Source organism: Oncorhynchus mykiss, chromosome 16 (genome assembly GCF_013265735.2).
Source record: "Oncorhynchus mykiss isolate Arlee chromosome 16, USDA_OmykA_1.1, whole genome shotgun sequence".
Lineage (NCBI taxonomy): Eukaryota > Metazoa > Chordata > Actinopteri > Salmoniformes > Salmonidae > Oncorhynchus > Oncorhynchus mykiss.
This window is the reverse complement of record NC_048580.1, coordinates 27,955,824-27,982,216: the sequence shown is the minus strand read 5'-3', so window position 1 is coordinate 27,982,216 and position 26,393 is coordinate 27,955,824. Positions and strand designations below refer to the sequence as shown.

Below are 26,393 nucleotides of genomic sequence, written 5' to 3'. Positions count from 1 at the left end.
CATTCTTTCCTTTACATGGATCAGTCGTCCTGGTCCCTTTGCAGAAAAACAGCCCCAAAGCATGATGTTTCCACCCCCATGCTTCACAGTAGGTATGGTGTTCTTTGGATGCAACTCAGCATTCTTTGTCCTCCAAACACGACGAGTTGAGTTTTTATCAAAAAGTTATATTTTGGTTTCATCTGACCATATGACATTCTCCCAATCTTCTTCTGGATCATCCAAATGCTCTCTAGCAAACTTCAGACGGGCCTGGACATGTACTGGCTTAAGCAGGGAGACACGTCTGGCACTGCAGGATTTGAGTCCCTGGTGGCGTAGTGTGTTACTGATGGTAGGCTTTGTTACTTTGGTACCACCTCTCTGCAGGTCATTCACTAGGTCCCCCCGTGTGGTTCTGGGATTTTTGCTCACAGTTCTTGTGATCATTTTGACCCCACGGGTAAGATCTTGCGTGGAGCCCCAGATCGAGGGAGATTATCAGTGGTCTTGTATGTCTTCCATTTCCTAATAATTGCTCCCACAGTTGATTTCTTCAAACCAAGCTGCTTACCTATTGCAGATTCAGTCTTCCCAGCCTGGTGCAGGTCTACAATTTTGTTTCTGGTGTCCTTTGACAGCTCTTTGGTCTTAGCCATAGTGGAGTTTGGAGTGTGACTGTTTGAGGTTGTGGACAGGTGTTTTTTATACTGATAACAAGTTCAAACAGGTGTCATTAATACAGGTAACAGGTGGAGGACAGAGGAGCCTCTTAAAGAAGAAGTTACAGGTCTGTGAGAGCCAGAAATCTTGCTTGTTTGTAGGTGACCAAATACTTATTTTCCACCATAATTTGCAAATAAATTCATAAAAAATCCTACAATGTGATTTTCTGGATTTTTTTTCTCATTTTGTCTGTCATAGTTGAAGTGTACCTATGATGAAAATTCCAGGACTCTCTCATCTTTTTAAGTGGGAGAACTTGCACAATTGGTGGCTGACTAAATAGTTTTTTGCCCCACTGTAACTACAGTTGAAGTCGGAAGTTTATATACACCTTAGCCAAGTACATTTCAACTCAGTTTTTCACAATTCCTGACATTTAATCATAGTAAAAATGTCCTGTCTTAGGTCAGTTAGGATCACCACTTCATTTTAAGAATGCGAAATGTCAGAATAATAGTAGTGAGAATGATTTATTTCAGCTTTTATTTCTTTCTTCACATTCCCAGTGGGTCAGAAGTTTACATACACTCAATTAGTATTTGGTAGCATTGCCTTTAAATTGGGTCAAATGTTTCAGGTAGCCTACATCAAGCTTCCCACAAGAAGTTGGGTGAATTTCGTCCCATTCCTCCATGACTGAGCTGGTGTAACTGAATCAGGTTTGTACGTAGGCTTCCTTGCTCGCACACGCTTTTTCAGTTCTTGTTGGTTCCACTTTTCTGGGCTCCGTTATTTACTTAACAAATAAGGAATACTCAAAATGGGCACTTATAAATCATAACAATTTTAATCAAAATACAGCTCTAGACAGAAGTCAAAGATCAAACATCAAACATACAACTGATGTCTCTCCTGAGTTCTGCAAAATAGGAAAAGTCCAAGTTGCTTTTACTATGCTTGCAGTCAACCCCTAACGATGTAACTACCTACGTCAATTCCTTCTACTCATGAGACCAAGACCATGCACATACAGTTTTACAAACTTGCAGGAGAGACAATAGTTTCAGTGTTTTCTAATGGATCAGCAGTAAATTTCCACTCCCCAAGATGATTTATAGTGGTATGTCTGACTAGTCTCTTATCTCTTTCACTCCCCTGCAGGGTTCTGTGTCTATGAATCTCTTTTAGCCTTGAGGCGCTTTCTCACAGACACCCTATTTTGACTGCAATAACTCACACATCTCTCAGACTGGTTCTTATAAGAAGCAGAGACTAGAAAAGAGCTGTGGAACAACATTAAACCTTATAATGAATATATATATATTGCCAATCTACAGTCCAGGACCCTATAAATATAGTGGGGGAGGGGTCTTATAGCCCTTCCCCTTCTATGAATACAACATAAGCATAATCAATTATTATAATACATAAAACATTCTGCCCCATATTGCTCATTCCCTAACTAAAAGGTTAACTTGGTTGCAGGCTTCACAATGCTTCCGGACCGGTAGGAGCTTGTCCTGGATCACACTTTTCTGAGGCAAAGCTGATCGGTGTTAGTCTGGGACCAGAGAGTTAGCACCAGTTACCAGTAGGGATAAACATGGGCCCCCTCCATGTCTTTTTAGAGAATTTGGTGGTGGTGGTAGTGGTGGTGGTGGGGGGGGGGGGAGTTCTAAGGAGTATTTATATTTTTAGTAAAGCCCTTTTGTGGGGAAAAACTCATTCTGATTGGTTGGGCCTGGCTCCCCAGTTGGTGGGCCTGGCGCCCAAGTGGGTGGGCCTATGCTCTTCCAGCCCCCCCCATGGCTGCACCCCTGCTCAGTCATGTGAAATCCATAGATTATGGCCTCATTTATTTATTTAAATTGATTGATTTCCTGTAATTGAACTGTCATTCAGTAAAATATTTGAAATTGTTGCATGTTGCATTTATATTTTTGTAAAGTATATTTCCACTCTTCATCTCCCCATTATTCATGAGCTATCTGTATAATCATAAATTCGATATTCTGTCATTCGTTGAAGGATGTTATCTAACAAGCTTAGCAACTTTGGTCAATTGACTTTTGCCTGCGCTCTGTGCGTCCTGACCGCGTTGCAAGTGTTGGGGGTTCCGTCTTGTCGAGTCCCCATGCTATGTTTGTACAACAAAGGACTATGGTGTGAAGCGCTTACTTTGGATGACTCAGGTCGTTTTCCACTCTTTCTCTCCATCAGTTTTCAAGCGAACCTTGTAGCCAATCTGCAGAGCACAAGGTGGTCTGGTAGAGTACCTCCTGTTGTACGTTTTCTCATAGGCGCGTTTGGCTTTGGCATCATTGTGCTTTACAGTGGCCATGCTGGCTTTAGGTTTTGTTTCGGAGTAGGAGCTGTCGTGTGGAGTCTCCTTCCCATAAGGAGTCTGGTTGGACTTTCTCGTGTTGGTTCCTTTGTAGTGTCCCCCTGTAGATCATTAGTGCGAGCTGTGAATAGTTCTGTACGAGGTTGAATTTTCCCGTTCCACCATCCCGTTTGCTTGGGGATATTATGGACTTGACGTTGTGTGTTTGAAGTCGTACTTGGCTGTGAAATCTCAAAGTTGCTGTGATTTAGAATGTGGGCCAGTATCTGTCACCATTTCTTCAGGTATTCTGAACCTTGCGAAGATGCTTGGAAATTTTCAGATGACTGCCTCACTAGTTTTCTTTGTGAAGTTCAAGATCTTGAGCCACCAAGAGTAGTAGTCTATGAAGACTAGGAACGTTTTCCCCTTGAACTCGCTGAGGTCTGCTGCCAACTTCACAAATGTACCTTTCAGCAGGACAATAACCTAAAACACAAGGCCAAATATACTTGCTTACCAAAACAACATTGAATGTTCCTGAGTCACCAAGTTACAGTTTTGTCTTAAATCGGCTTGAAAATCTATGGCTGTCTAGCAATGATCAACAACTAATTTCATAGAGCTTAAATCATTTTTTAAAGAATAATGAGCAAATATTGTACAATCCAGGTGTGCAAATCTCTTAGAGACTTACCCAGAAAGACTCAGCTGATTACAGCTGTAATCACTGCCAAAGGTGATTCTAACATGTGTTGACTCAGGAGTGTAAATTTGATATTTCTGTATTTCATTTTCAATAACATTTGCTAAAATGTCTAAAAACATGATTTCACTTTGCCATAATGGGCTATTATATCTAGATTGGTGAATTCAGCCTGTAACACAACAAAATGTGGACTGTCAAGGGGTATGAATACTTTCAGAAGGCACTGTATGATCCTTTCCATAGCCTGGACATCTGCTTCCAACCTTGTATCATCCATCTCTGGTTTGGGGTGCCTAGAAAAGGCATCGGCGATGACGAGGTTCTTCCGTTCTTCCCTCAATGGGGTTGAACTTCATCAAGTCGAATCAGCGGCCACTGACATCACATCAAAGGGGTGCATTGTATAGGTCTTTGTTGTTTATCAATGTCACCAGCGGTTTGTGATCTGTGATCAAGCGATAGTTCTCCAACCCTCACAAATGCTAGTAAATCTTTGCTGATGCCCACAAGCCTGCGAGTCACTCATTCTCAATCTCTTTTTGGCGTTACTGTGTGTACGTGAGCAGAAAGCTACAGGCTTAAGGGTGCCGTCGTGTTGTACCCCACCCAAGCAGTAGCTGCTTGCATCTGTGCTTACCACTGTTGAAGAACTGGAGAAATTGCACTGATGAGATCAGTGCTTTGACCAGTGGTGGAAAAAGTACCCAATTGTCACACTTGAGTAAAAGTAAAGATACCTTAATAGAAAATGACACAAGTCTAAAGTATTTGGTTTTAAATATACTCAAGTATCAAAAGTAAATGTAATTGCTAAAATATACTTAAGTATCAAAAGTAAAAGTTCAAATAACAAAGAAAATTCTTAAATCAAGCAAACCAGATGGCACAATTTTCTTGTTTTTTACATTTATGGATAGCCAGGGGCACACTCTTTTCTTTAGGAATGTAGTGAAGTAAAAGTAAAAGTTGTCAGAAATGTAAACAGTAAAGTAAAGTACAGATACCCCCAAAAACTACTTAAGTAGTACTTTAAAGCATTTTTACTTAAGTACTTTACACCACTGTGCCTTTGAATGAACTACAGCCTTGGTTAAGAAAATTAAGAAACTGGCCCAATTGGGCAGCCAGGCCGCCCACGACTAGAATCTCACTTATGACTGTGGGTAGCACAGTCGCCAACTCACCAATAAAATCGTTGGATTTCCCTAGGTCGTAGTCCCAGACGGTGACCTCCAGGGTTTTGGTGGACAGCTCCGTGAAGGAGATCTCATAGAAGAACTCCTGCAGAGAGCCAGGGGATGGATGGCGGGTCAAAATGCAATCATTAACGAGAGATAGAGAGAGAAAATGGGCCCTATAAGGATAATTAATATAGAAATAGTGTGTGCATGTCTAGTAACTTGGGTAGAAAAAGTAAAGCAATGAAAGAAACATAGACACACACTGTTGAACAGCATTTCTTAAATTTCCTTATGAGAATGGTAACAGATTCAGTTTCTCATTGTTGGTCCTGTGGCAGCCAGTGTGTTTGCTGAATTTCCCTCCAGTTTAGCCAATTTAAATCAACAGCATACAGTACTTCACTGTATTGTCATTGATCCTACATCCTAGGATCTATGCAATTGCGTTCAAAATGTGTGTAGCTGCATTAAATACATTATATACAACAAAAGTATATGGGCACCTGCTCATCGAACATCTCATTCCAAAATCATGGCCATTAGTATGGAGTTGGTCCCCCCATTGCTGCTACAAATATTACTGCGGGGACTTGCTTCCATTCATTCACAAGAGCATTAGTGAGGTCGGGTACTGATGTTGGGCGATTAGGCCTAGCTTGCAGTCGGCTTTCCAATTCTTCTCAAAGATGTCCGATCTTGACAAACCATTCCTGTATGGACCTCGCTTTGTGCACGGGGAAATGGTCATTATCCACCAGACTTTACAGTGGGCACTATGCATTCGTCAGGTAGCGTTCTCCTGGCATCCGCCAAACCCAGATTCGTCCATCGGACTGCCAGATGGTGAAGCGTGATTCATTACTCCAGAGAACGTACTTCCTCTGCTCCAGAGTCCAATGACGGTGAGCTTTACACCACTCCAGCCGACACTTGGCATTGCACATGGTGATCTTAAAGGCTGCTCGGCCATGGAAACCCATTTCATTAAGCTCCCAACAAACAGTTATTGTGCTGACGTTGCTTCCAGAGGCATGTTGGAACTCGGTAGTGAGTTTTGCAACCGAGGAGAAAATGTTTACGCACTTCAGCACACACACCGTTGTCGTTGTTACTCCTAGACGTTTCCACTTCACAATGACAGCACTTACAGTTGACCGAAGCAGCTCTAGCAGGGCATTTGACGAACTAACTTGTTGGGAAAGTGGCATCCTCTGACGGTGCCACGTTGAAAGTCACTGAGCTTTTCAGTAAGGCCATTCTACCGCCTATGTTTGTATATGGTGATTGCATGGCTGGGTGCTCGATTTAATACAACTGTCAGCAACAGGTGTGGCTGAAATAGCCGAATCCACTAAATTGAAGGGGGTCCACATACTTTTGTATATGTAGTGTATCTGCTGCTTTTAAGTCTTGCATTCCCAAACAAATTCACAAATAGAGAGGTGTTTAGCAAAGTGAAAATAATAACAATGCAAACCATTGCCTTTAAAAAGGTGAAATTGCCTTTAAAAGGCACATTATCAGTTGTCCAGTGAGCTGCTCTATAATGTGCCTTGGATTGAATCCCGGCACAGTGTTGCTAATGAGTACAGGTGGTCAGGGTGGTTGTTGCCATGTGTGCATTACAATGAGCCAGCTCCACGATTGCGTGTGTTCTTTTGGCTAGTGTTGCGTGGCAATTGTTGCGGAAATTTTCGAATGACTTTGCAACCCTGAATTTGAGAGCTGGGAAGATACCAACAATGAAAACACGAAGCAGACCAAACTATTTGGTCCTTTAAAAATGTGCATGTATGTATGTAAAATATTGCATGCTAAAGCCTGAAAATAAATAAATGTGACAATTGATGTTCGTTTCTAACAGTAGGGCTGTTTTTCCTAAAGAAGTTGAATTCTCTTCGTGTTTTGTTTCCTTGCCATGATAATAACAAGTATCGCGATGCTTTACATTGTCATTATTTCTGCTTGGCTAAACTGCCCTTTTGTGAATTTGTTTGGGAATGCAAGACATATAAGCAGCAGATACCTATATATAGATATATAGCTACATGTTTTTTTTAAAGCAGTGCATAGGACGTTTCTGCACATAATAATGTGCACACTAATCCATTTATCTAAATGTAAAATTATTCCAATTTATTTACATTTTTTTAGCTCACTGTTTGCGTGTTGACATTTTTTTACATCCTGGGTTTGAGGATGGACGAAATGAAAGATTTGGGACAAGGAAATTGCGAAATGTGAGTCCAAGTTGTTATGTTTTTAGAAGTTGTGTAATGTATGCTCAGCATAACTGACAGCCTGATCCCAGATCTGTTTGTGCATGATAAAAAAAAACAGATTTGTCACTCAGGCTGTAGAAGTGATTGATTGAAATGAGAACCCAAACAGCGGCCGTCCCCAGGACTGGAGCAGAGAAACTAAAAAAAACATGTATTAGTATGTTCGCAGTGCAAATGGCTCGGGGTATGAGCATCCTCTGAATGACTACAATGTGAAATGTAAGTGTTGTATTGTACAAAAAAACAGTATATAATTGGGCATTTTAGATTGTGTCTCCGAGGACTGATTATAGTCCCAATAAGCTTTCTTCATGCCACTGCATGGTGCACACCGCACGATTCACAAACATGCACACAAACACACACATGCACAATTCACAAACATGCAGATTATAACTTGCACACAAGCACAAGAACCACACCCCCACACACACACACAAACACACACCTCATTAAACTCTGGGTTAAGAGTCTTTTTTATGACGGCTGTTTTATGCTTGGATTTCTTCTGCAGGTCTGGCTTGAGGTACCTGATACAGAGAAATGTGAGGCTGTCACGCTCCATTAAGAAAACACAAACTCAATTTATTATGCAGTCCAAAGTAATACACTATGTAGGGAATAGGTTGCCATTTGCTATTGTCGTTCCTAAGGCAAGGTCCTGTTTAAAGCTCCTGTACATTCTGCATGATTTCTTGCTGCTATTGTAATTGTAAATCCCCATCCACTGAAACTTTTGCAGAATTATAATGTCTTCTGAAACGCATGAAATCCCAAACAGAACTTTCGGAGCGTGATATTGTTACGTTCCAAATGTAAAAACCCCATCATTTAATTATCATAAAAATTATGGCTGTGTCCCAATTGCACCCCAGATCCTATAGGCCCTGGTCAAAAATAATGGACTATATAGGGAATAGGGTGCTATTCGGTACATTTCCCATGTCCGATTATATACTGTATAGTACGTTTCTAGCTATGTGTGTCGTGACAAGGACAGTTCTGAACGTGAAATCGTATTATCTTACGGTCTGAGACTTGAAGTACACAGCAGAATCTTTAACTGTGCTGAGTATCTCTCTCCGTGCTCTGACACATTCTCTAATATATAAACCGACAGAGAGCTAGTTTTCTGCATTTTCCCTCACACACATTTTCCACCCACCACCCCGCAGCACGAAGACCTGATGTTCTCCCCCACACTCAGACACAACAAAACAGATGGGGAATTTACCGAGTGCTAATTCAGAGCAAAGAGCGAGAGAGCGTGGTAGAGAGAGAGAGCGAGAACGAGAGAAAAAAACAGAATGAGACACTGCGTGTCTGTGTATGCCTGTGTGTGTCTGCATGCATGAGTTTGTGTCCGCATGCATGGTTGTGTGTGTGCATGACCGTGTGTGTATGTGAGAGAGAAAGCGTCTGCATGAGAGACATTTGATTGTGTGAACTGGCAGTAGGAAAACGGTGGCATGTCTATTTCTATTACTTGCTTGTACTTTAACCTGAGGGGGGAAATAGCTGGCTTGGTATATTTCTCCAAGAAAGTGTGTACGTGTGTGTTTATGTACGTGAGAAAGGGAGGTAAAGTGAGCACGGCACAGCCACTGTTTTTTACTAATTCCAGGGAAAGCTCAAGGCCAGTGACGGAATTGAAGTGAACACATTGACAAGGGAGGAAATGTTTAGTTCCTTTGTCTGATTTCTGTCAGGATGCATCAGTCACGCTGGGAAAAATTCCTCCTCTCACTAGCCATGGCTCTCCCTCTCCCTCTCCCTCTCCCTCTCCCTCTCCCTCTCCCTCTCCCCCTCCCTCTCCCCCTCCCTCCCTCCCTCCCTCCCTCCCTCCCTCCCCTTGTTTTCAAATAATTTACTATTGAAATGCAATTGTGCAACAGCTCCAGTCCGTAAATCTCTGTATGTTACTAACCATGACTCCCTGTACACTGCATCTCTTTCTACCGCTCTTGCACACTGGAAATAATAACGTATTTGTTTTCTTTCAGATACTTTGAGCCTTTCATTGAGCCTGCCTGGAGTGCCAAATGGTAAGAGTTTTCACTTTTGGGACTATTCCATTCACTCCGTTACAACATTCAAGCTCAATCAAGCGCAGCTTTAGTATTTAAAAGAAAACAAATCATTTATAAACAACAAAAACGGTCCGAAAACGTGTGAAACAGAGAAACACTCATTTTCATTTCCGTTGCAAAACATTTAGCTGCGGTGTGCTCTAATGAACATAACCCAGGTCTAGTATTGGTATCACGATCAACGTCTATACTCACGTTTTGACATAGGGGTCCGAGAATCCATTGACGTCCATGGCGGCTAGGTGGGCGCAGCGTCGCACACCCACACAGAGCCCTCCGTGGGCCCTCTCCTCCCCTTTGGCCTTATCGACCACACCGGACGTGGGGAGGAACTGCAGGCAGAGCAGCAGACGACCCCTCTCCTCCAGACTCCTCTGCTGTTCACTCTCCCACTGAGGGAAAGGGGACATTGAGGAAAAAGTGGTAGAGAGAAAAGGAGAGAGTGAGAGACAGGAACATATATAGAGAAAAGGAAAGAGAATGAGAGAGAAAGTAGCAGAGATTTTTTTTATTAAGGATAGAGTGAGAGAGAAAAGGAAAGAGTCAAACCAGGGGCTGCTATCATCTCCCTCTTAAATGAGCGAGTGCCAAAGAACTGTTGAATTTACTTTGTAAACTTCAGTATTTAGGCCAACAACCTGTTGGGATGACTATGTATTGACCTTTTGTGTCTGTACTGAAGGCACTTAAGTTAGCAGTGACAGCATTTGTCAGACACGATGTTGACATAGCAACTACTAGCTGAAAGGACCTAGCAGCAAGATTTTGGGAAAAGGGACGTGCAAGGTCAAAAAAAATGTGCAACTACCTTGGAATGCCCAGTCAATGAGAATTATACCACAGCATTGCTGAATACTCATTTCTGATTGGTTAGAAGGACACTCTAGAATGAACATTCTAGAATGAACATTAAAACCAGATAATGGGGCATTTGTAAAATATATCTGGACAGTTGTAAAATATACTGGGAGACCTTGGACTCAGTATGCAATAAGCGGCTACACATGCAGACCATACTTGCTACAAAGTAACAGAGAGATAAACCAACAAACCAAAATTGGATACACTGTAAACGCAGGTCCAACAAGGAAGAACTTAGAAAGTAGCATTGATTTGTTTTTGCAGAGACATATTTTTTTAGAGCATCTGATGACATAACGTGGTGAGTGATGGAAATGAATTCCTCTGGTCCCTACTGTTGCAGTCATGACACAAGTGGCTCTATGCTGTCAAATACTCCCACATTTCTAATTTGACCAGCTGTTTTCAGAAACTGATCTTTTTTAATTCGGTTGTCATACTGGCAGGTTTGCTAACAACAAAATAGTTGTGTTTGATATGCAATGCGATCTCCTCGTAATGAACAGGGTTGAGTGTCCTGAAGTGAAGGCAAACTTTTCTGGCTATGCCAGGCAAAATTGGGCATTATCAGCTCATTGTTATGGATGTATCCAAATTAACGTCAGTAGAAAACAGCTACTTTGTTGTTGTCCTGTCTGCAGAGGTTGTGACTGTGTTAGCCGTAGCTAGCTGGCTAGCTAGCAAGCAAGGGATAAGGAGGTTGCCAGCGAGCATGGCAACAGAACATAAAGAACGAACGACTGGATCGCGTCCATAAGTATCAAACTAACTGAACAATGACTTGTTCGCGACTCTAGCAACCAAAAGATGAGAAAGTATGAATTAGTTTAGAAAAATGAAAATATAAACATAATGTTTTTTTCTACTAAATGTGTGCTTTCATCATATTGTTTTCTCTAGCAACTGTGGGTGGTATAAGCGGGATAAACAGCTCCGTTCTGTACATTACCTTGGAAAAATGAACTCTGCAAAGGGACTCGGTCCCGCCTCGTCCCTCTGCGTTGTCCATTATTTCCAAGGCAATGTATATGACTTCGGCGTTTATCCCTTACATAAAGTATATTTAATACTTATGGATACAGTGTCATATTAGCATTTCTTTGTTGTTGCCATTGTTGCATTGGGACATTGTCTTCCAACAGGTGCACCACTACTACGCGTTGCTAGTACAGATGAACACGTTATCTGACATAAGACAATAAATAGCCTTTGGGTTGAAACATGTCCACGTCAGTACATTCAATACAGTGTCGCTCTGAACTGTACGTGTCCTATCTTATGCATGCACAGACTTAGTGATTTGGGGTTTTACAGTAAAGAAAGGTAGTTTAACTGTAAACATGTATTACCGTTGACTAGCAAATCACTTCAAAAAGTAGGTCACGTGTTCATCCAAAATAATTCCAGCAACAGTGCACTGTGCACCTGCCAACTTTCCTTCAATTCGCAAGTGTCTGAAACTAAAGTCAGCAATAAAAGAAACATATCTTTTTCAGGACCCTGTCTTTCAAAAATAATTTGTATAAATCCAACTAACTTCACAGATCGTCATTGTAAAGGGTTTAAACACTGTTTCCCATGCTTGTTCAATGAACCATGAACAATTAATGAACATGCACCTGTGGAACTGTCGTTAAGACACTAACAGCTTACAGACGGTAGGCAATTAAGGTCACAGTTATGAAAACTTAGGACACTTTCCACTGACTCTGAAAAACAGCAAAAGAAAGATGCCCAGGGTCCCTGCTCATCTACGTGAATGTTCCTTAGGCATACTGCAAGGAGGCATGAGGACTGCAGATGTGGCCAGGGCAATAAATTGCAATGTCCGTACTGTGAGACGCCTAAGACAGCACTACAGGGAGACAGGACGAACAGCTGATCGTCCCGCAGTGGCAGACCACATGTAACAACACCAACAGGATTGGTACATCCAAACATCACACCTGCGGGACAGGTACAGGATGGCAACAACAACTACCCATGTTACACCAGGAACACACAATCCCTCCATCAGTGCTCAGACTGTCCGCAATAGGCTGAGAGAGGCTGGACTGAGGGCTTGTAAGCCTGTTGTAAGGCAGGTCCTCACCAGACATCACAGGCAACAACATCGCCTATGGGCACAAACCCACCGTTGCTGGACCAGACAGGACTGGCAAAAAGTGCTCTTCACTGACGAGTCGTGATTTTGTCTCACCAGGGGTGTAACGCTCAAAGGGGTGTAACGCTCAAAGGGGTGTCACGCTCAAAGGGGTGTCACGCTCAAAGGAATGAGCGTTACACCGAGGCCTATACTCTGGAGCAGGATCGATTTGGAGGTGGAGAGTCTGTCATGGTCTGGGGCGGTGTGTCACAGCATCCTCTGAGCTTGTTGTCATTGCAGGCAATCTCAACGCTGTGCGTTACAGGAAAGACATCCTCCTCCCTCATGTGGTACCCTTCCTGCAGGCTCACCCTGACATGACCATCCAGCATGACAATGCAACCAGCCATACTGTTCGTTCTGTGCATGATTTCCTGCAAGACAAGAATGTCAGTTTCTGCCATGGTCAGCGAAGAGCCCGGATCTCAATCCCATTAAGCACGTCTGGGACCTGTTGGATCGGCGGGTGAGTGCTCGGGCCATTCCACCCAGGAATGTCCAGGAACTTGCAGGTGCCTTGGTGGAAGAGTGGGGTAACATCTCACAGCAAGAACTGGCAAATCTGGTGCAGTCCATGAGGAGGAGATGCACTGCAGTACTTAATGTAGCTGGTGGCCACATCACATACTGGCTGTTACTTTTGATTTTGACCCCCCCTTCGTTCAGTGACACATTACTCCTTTTCTCTTAGTCTGTGGAACTTGTTCAGTTTATGTCTCAAATTGTTGAATCTTGTTATGTTCAGACAAATATTTACGCATGTTAATTTCCTGAAAATAAACGCAGCTGATAGTAAGAGGACGTTTCTTTTTTTGCTGAGTTTATCTTACCAGAGAAAGCATCCAAACGAGGGAAACAGCGCCCCTCTGTCTAACTATACTGTACACTGACTGTAAAAAACATTAGGAACACCTGCACCGCTTTCAACAGTCCGTGCCCCGATGAATTTAGTCTGTCCTGATGGCAAAAGGTGGTGCAACTCAATATTAGGAAGGTGTTCCTAATGTTTTGTACGCTCAGAGTATGTAGGCCATGTATCTGATGCTGTCTGGACAAAAAAAGTATGGCATGTCACATTAGAGGTCTTCATGAGTCCAAAAAGTTGGACCCGATATGCATAAATGTATTTGTTTAATATAGAGACCCATTCCGAACGGACCCGAGGCCAACTAGACCAGTTCCGTATAGACCTGGTCTGATCCGAGTGAAGGAAGCAGCGGAGAAGTCCATTTTTAAGCTACTTTATTAAACGTAGCTGAAAAAGCGTGAGGGACAGAAGGAACAGAAAGGTGGTGTTGCCCATTTCCCTTTTCCCTTTTTTGTGAACAAAATGTGCAATGCATTTTCCAAACTGTGAAAGACAGCAACACGCAACAAAGCGTCTAGTCTCCCGGAAAACCAGACGAAGAAGAAGACAAATAAGGAGAGGAGGTGCCACTCTAGCAGGCAGAGCATGGTGGGGGGGCTACTAGTGTTTATTTTATTTTATTATGCCCAGCTCACAAGCCCCTTGATGATGTGAGGCCTGAGGCAACTGCCTTTTCTGCCTATTGGTAAGTCCACCAGTGATCTTATGCGGGTGACAAGCTCAATTTCCCCTCTGGGGATCAATAAAGTTTATCCATTCATTCATCCTCTTGTGTGTCTTATAGACTGACTATTGTGGTGGAAGAGTCTGATAGCAAGTACAGCACGGTACGCATCATGACACATCACATTAAGATTGACGGATAAAGGAATAGAAAAGAAAAGCGAGGGAGCAGCCACTCAAAGAAGCTAAGAATGATGAGATGCAACATCTCAGGGAAGCATGAGTCACTCCATGGCCACAGGCAGAGCCGAGCTACATGCATGTATTAATAGTGAAGCATACATTTGTCTATATTCCACATCCATTTTACCATGTGTGTCTATTTTATGTTATTTTTGTGAGTGCATAAATTTGCCAACCTTTGATTAGGGCTGTTACAGTGACCATACTACCAGCACACTGGCATTCACGAGTCATGACCACTTTCAAATTCCACATGACCTTTTAGTCAAGGTAACTAGGCTTCTCCAAGTTCTGATGTTGCTGATGGTTATTAGTAGCATACCAAACTTGCTAACTACCTGGTACTCAGCACTCTCAGCACTCTGGTACTCAACAGGAAAAACAGAACTAGACAATCATTTGTGCCAGGTGTGATATCCCTCCTAAATAGATTGGGCTAATGTTCCTATCGACTCAGTAAGGCTAGCAGGCTAGTCTTTTAAAATAAATGTTTTATTGGTATGTAACTGTTAAGAAAGTTGTATTGTCAATTTGGTTTTGTATTTAAACGCCACTTTAAACGTGTACATGACACTGCAACAAAATGTCCCCATGGGGACAATAAAGTCAGTAAGTAAGTAATTGTCCCATTAACAACATCAATGCAAATGTATAAAAGCACTTCATGAGAGCCCATGAGCTCATGTTGGGCAACATTTCTATAGCCTATGCAATTGCTTGAGAAAACAGACTTTTGATGGCATCTATTAAAAAGAGGAGGATTCCATCAGCTTTCTATAGGCTAGGCCTATTATATTTATTTCTCAACTTTCCAATTATCAAGCACATTTCTTAGCTTTACAACAGGAGTAAAACCTACCTGGCTGGCATGAAAATAAGCCATGGGAAAATGCATATAGATGACATGTATTTTTTTCCCCCTGCCCCTGTTCTGAGACAGGTGCATGATAATGGTCCATTCTAAATCAAAACAAATTTCATACATATACTATTTACTAAATGTAAAGACAAGATTCAATTCAGAATAGTCCGATGGGTGACAATATTAGCCTATCACTTGTTTGAAGCGTGAGTACTACTTTTTAAATACATAAGAAAAATACAAATAATTTCAAAATGGCAGCTCTGCTTCTAGCTCCTAAGCAACTTTGCAGGATATATTTTCCTTACATTATTAGCCCAGAATGTATTTTGTGTTATTACATACAGTCGGAAAGGAAGTGTAGGGGATGATGTTCCCACCATGACTATTAAAACTTACCCAAACCAAAAACCGTGGATAGATGGCAGCATTCGCGCAAAACTGAAAACACAAACCATCGCATTTAACCTCGGCAAGGTGACTGGGAATATGGTTGAATACAAACAGTGCAGTTATGCCCTCCACAAGGCAATTAAGCAAGCACAACATCAGTACAGAGATAAAGTAGAATTGCAAGTCAACGGCTCAGACACGTGACGTATGTGGCAGGGACTTCAGACAATCACGGATTACAAAGGGAAAACCAGCTAAGTCGCGGACGCTGGCGTCTTGCTCCCGGTCAAGCTAAACATCTTTGCCCACTTTGAGGATTACACAGTGCCATTGACACGGGCCACTCCCGAGTACTGTGAGCTCTCGTTCTCCGTAGCCAACGTGAGTAAGACATTTAAGCATGTTAACCCTCGCAGACGGCCCTAGTCGCATCCTCAGAGCATGCGCAGACCAGCTGGCTGGAGTGTTTATGGACATATTCAGTCTCTCCCTATCCCATTCTGCAGTCCCCACTTGCTTCAAGATGGCCACCATAGTTTCTGTACCTAAGAAAGCAAAGGTAACTGAACTAAATGACTACCCGTAGCACTCAATTCTGTAATTCTAAAAAGCTTGAGAGGCTAGTTAAGGATCATATCACCTGCACTGTACCTGACTGCCTAGACCCACTTCAATATGCATAACGGCCCTATAGATCCACAGACGATGCAATCGCCATTGCACTACACACTGCCCAACCCCGTCTGGACAAGAGGAATAACTATGTAAGAATGCTTTTCATTGACTACAGCTCAGCCTTCAACACCATAGTACTCTCCAAGCTCATCATTAAGCTTCGGGCCCTGGGTCTGAACTCCGTCCTGTGCAACTAGGTCCTGGACTTCCTGACTGCCGCCCCCAGGTGGTAAAGGTAGGAAATAACACCTCCACTACGCTGATCCTCAACACAGGTGCCCCACAAGGGTGTGTGCTCAACCTCCTCCTGTACTCCATGTTCACCAATGACTACGTGGCCACACATGCCTCCAACTCAATCATCAAGTTTGCAGACAACACAACAGTGGTAGGCCTGATTAACAACAATGACGACACAGCCTACACGAAGGAGGTGAGAGCCCTGGCAGACTGGTGCCAGGTAAATAACCTCACCTTCAACGTCAACAAAACAAAGGAGCTGATCGTGGACTTCAGGAGACAGCAGAGGGAGCACACCCCCAACCACATCGACAGGGCAGCAGTGGAGAAGGTGAAAAACTTCAAGTTCCTCTGTGAACACATCACTGACAATCTGAAATGGTCCACCCACAAAGACAGTGGTGAAGAAGGTGCAAAAGCACCTCTTCAACCTCAGGAGGCTGATGGAATTCGGCTTGGCCCCTAAGACCCTCATACATTTTTACAGATGCACCATTGAGAGCATCCTGTCAGGCTGTATCACCGCCTGGTACGGCAACTGCACCGTCCGCAACCGCAGGGCTCTTCAGAGCGTGGTGCGGTCTGCCCAACGCATCACAGGGGGCACACTGCCTGGCCTCCAGGACATCTACAGCACCCAATGTCACAGAAAGGTCAAAAAGTTAATCAAGGACATCAACCACCCGAGCCACGGCCTGTTCACCCCGCTATCATCCAGAAGGTAAAGTCAGTACAGGTGCATCAAAGCTGGCACCGAGAGACTGAAAAACAGCTTATATCTCAAGGTCATCAGACTGGTAAATAGCCATCACTGGGTGGAGCCCTGCCCTGAACTTATTCACGAGTCGACTACCGCCCTGTTACTCTACCATGAACCTTAGAGGCTACTGCCCTAAGAACATACACATGGAACACTAGTGACTTTATTAATATAACACTTTTCACTTTATAATGTTTACATACTGTTTTATTAATTTAATATGTATATCCTGAATTCTAGTCAAGGCCATCCTATTCAACTGTTGCTGTACATATACCATTCTATCCCACGTATTCTACAGATTTACTACATATTCTATCCACATACTGTCCATAATGTCTATACATCCCATCATATACATATATGGGGCGGCAGGGTAGCCTAGTGGTTAGAGCGTTGGACTAGTAACCGGAAGGTTGCAAGTTCAAACCCCCGAGCTGACAAGGTACAAATCTGTCGTTCTGCCCCTGAACAGGCAGTTAACCGACTGGCCATCATTGAAAATAAGAATTTGTTCTTAACTGACTTGCCTAGTTAAATAAAGGTAAAATATATATATACAGAACCAGTCAAAAGTTTTGACACACCTACGAGGGTTTTTCTTTATTTTTACTATTCTCTACATTGTAGAATAATAGTGAAGACATCAAAACTATGAAATAACACATATGTAGTAACCAAAATAATTTTAAACAAATCAAAATATTTTAGATTCTTCAAAGTAGACACCATTTGCCTTGATGACAGCTTTGCACATTCTTGGCATTCTCTGAACCAGCTTCACCTGGAATGCTTTTCCAACAGTCTTGAAGGAGTCTTGAAGGAGTTCCCACATGCTGAGCACTTGTTGGCTGCTTTTCCTTCACTCTGCGGTCCAACTCATCCAAAACTCATCCAAAACCATCTCAATTGGGTTGAGATCAGGTGATTGTGGAGGCCAGGTCATCTGACGCAGCACTCCATCACTTTCCTTCTGGTCAAATACCCCTTACACAGCCTGGAGGTGTTCGGTCATTGTCCTGCTGAAAAACAAATTATATGCCCGGCATGCTTCATGGTGGGAACCACACATACAGAGATCATCAGTTCACCTACTCTGCGTCTCTGCGTCTCACAAAGACACGGTGGTTGGAAACAAAAATCTCAAATTTGGACTCATCAGACCAAAGGACAGATTTCTACCAACATAATGTCCATTGCTAGTGTTTCTTGGCTCAAGAAAGTCTCTTCTTATTTTTGGTGTCCTAGTAGTGGTTTCTTTGCAGCAAATCGACCATGAAGGCCTGATTCACGCAGTCAGCTGATGTTGAGATGTGTTTGTTACTTGAACTCTGTGAAGAATTTATGTGGGCTGCAATCTGAGGTGCAGTTAACTCTAATGAACTTCTCTGCAGCAGAGGTAACTCTGGGTCTTCCTTTACTGTGGCGGTACTCATGAGAGCCAGTTTCATCATAGCGCTTGATGGTTTTTGCCACTGCACTCGAAGAAACTTTCAAAGTTCTTGAAATTTTCAGGATTGACTGACCTTCATGTTTTAAAGTAATGATGGACTGTCATTTCTTTTTGCTTATTTGAGCTCTTCTTGCCATAATATAGAGTTGTTGTTTTTTACCAAATAGGGCTGTCTTCTGTATACCACCCCTATATTGTCACAACACAACTGATTGGCTTAAACGCATTAAGAAGGAAAGAAATTCCACAAATTAACTTTTAACAAGGGACACCTGTTAATTGAAATGCATTCCACCTCATGAAGCTGGTTGCGAGAACTCCAAGAGTGTGCAAAGCTGTCATTAAGGCAACGGGTGACATAAAACATAAAATATATTTTGATTTGTTTAACACTTTTTTGGTTACTACATGATTACATATGTGTTATTTCACAGTTTTGATGTCTTCACTATTATTCTACAATGTAGAAAATAGTGAAATAAAGAAAAACCCTTGAACAAGTAGGTTATTCCAAACTATTAACTGGTACTGTGTATATATATTTTTAAAATAGATTTTCCTTTATTATTTTCCCCTAACCCTAACACCCCTCACCTAATTGGAGTAAACTAATGGACAACAACACGTAGGCTTCTACTTCTAGCCTATACAGTGCATCCTGTTTCCATTGATCATCCTTGAGATGTTTCTACAACTTGATTGGATTCCACCTGTGGTAAGTTCAATTGACTGGACATGATTTGGAAAAGCACACACCTGTCTATAGAAGGTCCCACAGTTGACAGTGTATGTCAGAGCAGAAACCAAGCAATGAGGTCGAAATAATTGTCCATAGAGCCCTGAGACAGGATTGTGGGGAAGATCTGGGGAAGGGTACCAAAACATGTCTGCAGCATTGAAGGTCCCCAAGATAACAGTGGCCTCCATCATTCTTCAACAGAAGAATTTGGCGGCCAGCTTCCTAGAGCTGGCTGCCAAACTGAGCAATCAGTGGAGAAGGGCCTTGGTCAGGGAAGTGACCAAGAACCATGTGGTCACTCTCACAGAGCTCCAGAGTTCCTTTGTGGAGATGGGAGAACCTTCCAGGATAACCATCTCTCCATCACTCCACCAATCAGGCCTTTATGGTAGTGGCCACACAGAAGCCACTCCTCTGTAAAAGGCACATGACATCCTGCTTGAATTTAACCAAAAGGCACCTAAAGGACTCTCAGACATTGAGAAACAAGATTCTCTAGTTATTTGAAACCAAGATTGAACTCTATGGCCTGAATGCCAAGCGTCATGTCACCTGGCACCATCCCTACGGTGAAGCATGGTGGTGTCAGCGTCATGCTGTGGGGATGTTTTTCCGTGGCAGGGACTGGGAGACTAGTCGGGATCGAGGGAAAGATGTACGGAGCAAAGTACAGAGATATTCTTGATGAAAACCTGCTTAGAGTGCTCAGGACCTCAGACTGGTGCAAACGTTCACTTTTAAACAACCTGAAGCACACAGCCAAGACAACACAGGAGTAGCTTCAGAATAAGTCTCTGAATGTCCTTGAGTGGTCCAGCCAGAGGCCGGGCTTGAACCCAATCGTACATCTCTGGAGAGACCTGAAAATAGCTGTGCAGCGACGCTCTCCATCCAACTGAACAGAGCTTGAGAGAATCTGCAGAGGATCTGCAGAGAAAAATGGGAGAAACTCCCCAATTACAGGTGTGCCAAGCTTGTAGCCTCATACCCAAGAAGATGCAAGGTTGTACATTTCTGCCAAAGTTTGCTTCAACAAAGTACTGAGTAAAGGGTCTGAATGTCATAGTTCAGTTTTTTTTAAATTATGTTTTGAAAGTTCTGAACCTTTCTATTCTCACAGTTTCTACAGATTGTAAATTAAAGATAAACATTTTTGTTAAAAGTATTATTATATTATATTATCAAGTCACCCAGGAGTGCTATCTGCAGAGTTAGCTCCAGGTAAATGTTGCACTTCTTCAACCATTCCTGCAACCAAAAACAAGCGACATATGGTCAGTACCAAAACAAATGATCAAATGATTCTGTCTCTTCGTAGCAAAATCTGCAGAGCTGGGATGGTTTTATCCCCCATTTATATAACATTCTATTGGTGGCAAGAATTTTGTATAATAATTTAAATGGAAAAATTCAAAGTTTTGAATCCGGTGTTGCTGAAGCCAACACTGCCTTTAAAAGTCAAAGCGCAGTGCGATGTCGGCACAGCACAGTTTGTTTGAACCATGGTCAGACAGAGGTGAAGTGGTGTTTGGTGTACCTCTCTCAGGTAGCAGGAAATGCCTCTCAGTGCCGCACTCATTGCAGAAGGGGAGGGAAGCTGGAGAGAGAGGAAGAGAGAGAGAGGAAGAGAGAGAGAAAGAGAGGGATGGAGAGAGAGAGAGAAAGAGGAATAAAGATAAGTATAGCTGCGAGCAGCAATGAACATGGTTCACAGGATGACGGAAAGGACAAATGATCAGTTGGATAACAATGCAAGCACTATCAGGTAGGAACTAGCTTCCTTTATGTGCAATCAGTGAAAGCATTAGCATGTTTATCTCTCAGTATCACAAGGATGATGCAAGTGAAGTTTAGTCTAGTGCTGTAGGTTCGTTATCTTGGAATGCAGCTGGTAATCATTCTTAAAGTCATTACTTGATTCTGGGGTCAATTTGACTACTGTTTCTGAAATATTTTCAGCATTAATGTACTGGTATCTTGCGGTCATCTTTGAATTCTGGGACTTCATTTTATCGAAATCTGCTTGTGTAAATGATCTCAAGCTCACTCCTCACTTAGCATTCCAAAATACTTACAGTGCCTTGCGAAAGTTTTCGGCCCCCTTGAACTTTGCGACCTTTTGCCATATTTCAGGCTTCAAACATAAAGATATGAAACTGTATTTTTTTGTGAAGAATCAACAACAAGTGGGACACAATCATGAAGTGGAACGACATTTATTGGATATTTCAAACTTTTTTAACAAATCAAAAACTGAAAAATAGGGCGTGCAAAATTATTAAGCCCCCTTAAGTTAATACTTTGTAGCGCCACCTTTTGCTGCGATTACAGCTGTAAGTCGCTTGGGGTATGTCTCTATCAGTTTTGCACATCAAGAGACTGACATTTTTTCCCATTCCTCCTTGCAAAACAGCTCGAGCTCAGTGAGGTTGGATGGAGAGCATTTGTGAACAGCAGTTTTCAGTTCTTTCCACAGATTCTCGATTGGATTCAGGTCTGGACTTTGACTTGGCCATTCTAACACCTGGATATGTTTATTTTTGAACCATTCCATTGTAGATTTTGCTTTATGTTTTGCATCATTGTCTTGTTGGAAGACAAATCTCCGTCCCAGTCTCAGGTCTTTTGCAGACTCCATCAGGTTTTCTTCCAGAATGGTCCTGTATTTGGCTCCATCCATCTTCCCATCAATTTTAACCATCTTCCCTGTCCCTGCTGAAGAAAAGCAGGCCCAAACCATGATGCTGCCACCACCATGTTTGACAGTGTTCAGGGTGATGAGCTGTGTTGCTTTTACGCCAAACATAACGTTTTGCATTGTTGCCAAAAAGTTCAATTTTGGTTTCATCTGACCAGAGCACCTTCTTCCACATGTTTGGTGTGTCTCCCAGGTGGCTTGTGGCAAACTTTAAACGACACTTTTTATGGATATCTTTAAGAAATGGCTTTCTTCTTGCCACTCTTCCATAAAGGCCAGATTTGTGCAATATACGACTGATTGTTGTCCTATGGACAGAGTCTCCCACCTCAGCTGTAGATCTCTGCAGTTCATCCAGAGTTATCATGGGCCTCTTGGCTGCATCTCTGATCAGTCTTCTCCTTGTATGAGCTGAAAGTTTAGAGGGACGGCCAGGTCTTGGTAGATTTGCAGTGGTCTGATACTCTTTCCATTTCAATATTATTGCTTGCACAGTGCTCCTTGGGATGTTTAAAGCTTGGGAAATCTTTTTGTATCCAAATCCGGCTTTAAACTTCTTCACAACAGTATCTCGGACCTGCCTGGTGTGTTCCTTGTTCTTCATGATGCTCTCTGCGCTTTTAACAGACCTCTGAGACTATCACAGTGCAGGTGCATTTATACGGAGACTTGATTACACACAGGTGGATTGTATTTATCATCATTAGTCATTTAGGTCAACATTGGATCATTCAGAGATCCTCACTGAACTTCTGGAGAGAGTTTGCTGCACTGAAAGTAAAGGGGCTGAATAATTTTGCACGCCCAATTTTTCAGTTTTTGATTTGTTAAAAAAGTTTGAAATATCCAATAAATGTTGTTCCACTTCATGATTGTGTCCCACTTGTTGTTGATTCTTCACAAAAAAATACACTTTTAGATCTTTATGGTTGAAGCCTGAAATGTGGCAAAAGGTCGCAAAGTTCAAGGGGGCCGAATACTTTCGCAAGGCACTGTAAATACACCCTCACAACTGTAATACCCTGACAGAGCAAGCGGCTGGACTTCCGGTTTCATATTTTCCCAAATAAAATAGTCACTACGTTCAGATCACATACAGTGCATCCACTTTTAACACATTTTGTTACTTTACAGCTTTAGTCTAAAATGGATTAAAATGTTTTTATTTTACCCCCCTCATCAATCTACACACAATACTCTATAATGAAAAAGAAAAACAAGTTTTTAGAAATGTTTGCAAATTTACAAAAGTATTCAGACCCTTTACTCAGTACTTTGTTGAAGGTAGTTTGGCAGCAAATATAGACTCGAGTCTTTTGGGGTATGACGCTATAAGCTTGCAATACCCGTATTTGGGGAGTTATTTAGACAGGTGTGTGCCTTTCCAAATCATGTCCAATAAATTGAATTTACCACAGGTGGACTCCAATCAAGTTTTTGAAACATCTCAAGGATGATCTATGGAAACAGGACGCACCTGAGCTCAATTTCGAGTCTCATATCAAAGGGTCTGAATACTTCTTTTTTTTTAAATGAATTTATACATTTCCAAAAACCTGTGTTTCACATTATTCGTCAGCATAATTTAACAATCATTTGCATTAGACAAAGTTCACTTGATCAATAGTTATTGCTCTAGTATCCTATGGTGCCACTGGTGCCAATGACATTTAAAGTGCCGCCATCTAGTCTGGTGTAGCCATCTAAGGCAGCAGTGACTTTATATTCACACAGCTTATGTTTTGAATGCAGCAACTATTAAAGACTGACGTAATGAGTAAATACAAAAACTGGAGGGAATCTGACATATGGTTAATGAGGAGAAGATGATTGCAGATGATTTTGAGCATTAACATTACATATGCAAACAATTGGTTGTTTATAGTTTCCTTGTTTTTTTAGACATCCATTCCAAATTCAGTTAGACTTTTAGACATCCATGACAGTGATGACAAGTTCCAAGTTGATAGGACACTGTGGAGTGGATTAACATTGGTTTAAATGTAAAATCTAATTTTTGATAGGCCTACATTCCAAATTGGTGTATTTTGGTCCTATGGTCCATGAGAAGACGTATGTGCTAATATGAATCTACTGGTATCGTGTGGCCATCTTTGAATGTTAATTAACATTATTTTCTCAAACTCTTTAGTGACTGTTGTGAAATTTTGAGTCAATCTGACTTTTAGTCCATGAGAAGATTTTTTATGATTAATTTAAGCATACAGTTACAGCCAAAAAAGAGAATTGTGACCCTAAAACGTTTCAAGTTGATAAGCCATTGTGAAGTGGATTTACAAGGGATTTAAAATGGACAGGTAAAATCTGATTTACTGATTTATAAATAACTCAGCCATATCTTAACCAATCCTTAGCTTTTCTGAAACTAAGTTAAGAGAAGAATGAGAATACGTTTTCAAAAATGTTCAAGATGTAGGAAAATCGATCCTGAGAGACCGTTGGGTCCTTGAGGCAAATTTGTTCAACATTTCAAGTCTCTAGGTCAAAAGGGGCGATGGATTTGAGGGTTTAAGTGAGACTGCTTATAACAGCACCTCATAGGCCAATCAGTACCATTCTTTTTGACCAGGTTACTCATGACCTCTTTTTTTCTGTGTGCCAAATATAGGCTATGAAGTGTGTGCTCGGAGAAGCACAGAGCAAAGTTATCTTTCTAAGATATCTGCTGGGATGGTCTAAATAAAACTAGGCAGCATTTCACACTGCAAAGGATATTCCAACCCTGAGCCCTGGGCTGCTCTGCTCTTACTGATCAAAAACGTTTTTGGGTGCTGCTTAACCAATGGCTGTGCTGTGTAGACCTACGGTGGCAGTTCAGGAGGAGAGTCAAAGGCTTCTTTTGATTTTTGGGTGGGTATTAAGCCTAGTCCAAAAATGTGCGTGAAGACTGGCCTATAGTTTATGTTCTGTTCAGTTTTAAAAGAGAGTGCGAAGGGGAGGACCGGAGGTCATCTTTGATAGCTTGCTACTACTATAATCGATTTGATTAAAAACAATATGTTTCTTGCCCATTATGTATTTATCAGAGTTATTGACCTCACAATTAGACAGATTCAAGTAATTTACATTGTGGTGCTGAATCTTCAAGCAGCAGCAATCGGAAATGGACAGCTCATAGTGCTGAAAGAAGGCAAATTCGACGAGGCATTTACACCGTCTTCATTTTAATTAGACTACTAACAACAAGAGGGCTTTGTGTTGGAGCCTATTTTTACCTATTAAGAAATAAGAGGTAAGGCTAACTGTTTAGCAGATGAAATTAAGCTATAGGCTGCTATAACCATAGGTTTGTCGGTCAGTTCCTCCACCCACTATTCACTCTTAAAATAGCCTACCTCTGTGTCAGTGAACGTCCGTTAAGTTAAAACCAAGATTCGAATTGAGGGGGTATGAGAGGGTATGCCATAGGCCTACCTTATTTGAAAGAAAGTGTCAAAAAGCACAGGCCTGCCCTTTGTTAGCTTAAGATTTTGAAGAAAATAAAACAGATCTGATTATATAAAATGATCTATAACAGCGCTTTGGTCCGCAGTAATTTATTCTAGAAACAAGCTGTAAAATACCCGGGAAAGACGTGACACTGATGCATATGGGGATATCATTGTTTCATTTATTTGACTTTCAGAGGCTGAGCTACAATGTCCTATAGCTGAGGAGACAAAAACATTTACTTTGCTTGGAAGTAATCTAATTCTGTCACTCTCAACTGATTAAGCTATTCCCTTTCTGTACAGTAGAAGATGCTTAAACCCAGACAGCTTTTAGGGAAACACTTGTGACCTTCTCTCATTGGGCTACGCAACTGAAGAAGAGTAGCCAGCAGTTAAAGCTTACATTTTCTGCAACGGTAGGCCTACTCTGTAGGGGGTGGAAAGTTAGGCCTAACTTTTGAAAGTACCATGCTCAGATTCCAAATTACGTTTCTGTCACACCCTGATCTGTTTCACCTGTTCTTGTGAGTGTCTCCACTTCCTCCAGGTGTCGCTTATTTTCCCCAGTGTAGTCATCCCTGTGTTTCCTGTCTCTCTGTGCCAGTTCGTCTTGTAGGTTTTCAAGTCAACCAGCGTGTTTTTCCCAATGCTCCTATTTTCTATTCTCTAGTTCTAGTCTTCCCGGTTTTGACCGTTTTTTCTGGACCTGCCTGACCCTTCTGCCATCAAGCCTATCTGCCACTCTGTACCTCTTGGACCTTTTTGCCTGTCCACGACCATTCTCTTGCCTACTCCTTTTGGATATAAATAAACAACTAAGACTCTAACCATCTGCCTCCTGCATCTGGGTCTCTTCTTGTGCCCTTATAGTTTCAGATTGAATTATTTGCAAACAGGGGCAATTTAGTTCCAAACAAGACACACTGATTTGGCAATGGATAAATATGATATGAACACGTCGGCCTCTGTCTATTCTTAGCCTGTAATTTCCATAATTTGTCACACCCTGATCTGTTTCACCTGTCTTTGTAATTGTCTCCACCCCCCTCCAGGTGTTTTCCACCTTCCCCATTATCCCCCGTGTATTTATACCTGTGTTTGTCTGTTGCC

General features: G+C 42.0%; 1 protein-coding gene across 5 annotated transcripts in view; it reads right to left on the bottom strand.

Annotated features, from left to right (window-relative positions):
• The window catches only part of LOC110491776 (double C2-like domain-containing protein alpha), an 83,288-nt gene that overhangs the window by 4,043 nt on the left and 52,852 nt on the right, over positions 1 to 26,393 (bottom strand). For 3 of the 5 annotated variants that reach the window (XM_021565514.2, XM_021565513.2, XM_021565516.2), the window contains 4 exons: positions 20,671 to 20,730; positions 9,426 to 9,622; positions 7,589 to 7,670; positions 4,862 to 4,958 (listed from right to left, as the gene is read on the bottom strand). In XM_021565514.2, the coding sequence (XP_021421189.1) occupies positions 4,862 to 4,958; positions 7,589 to 7,670; positions 9,426 to 9,622; positions 20,671 to 20,730 (436 nt within the window). The remainder of the gene's footprint in view (positions 1 to 4,861; positions 4,959 to 7,588; positions 7,671 to 9,425; positions 9,623 to 20,670; positions 20,731 to 26,393) is intronic. The other 2 variants (XM_021565518.2, XM_036946687.1) reach the window with 2 other exon arrangements.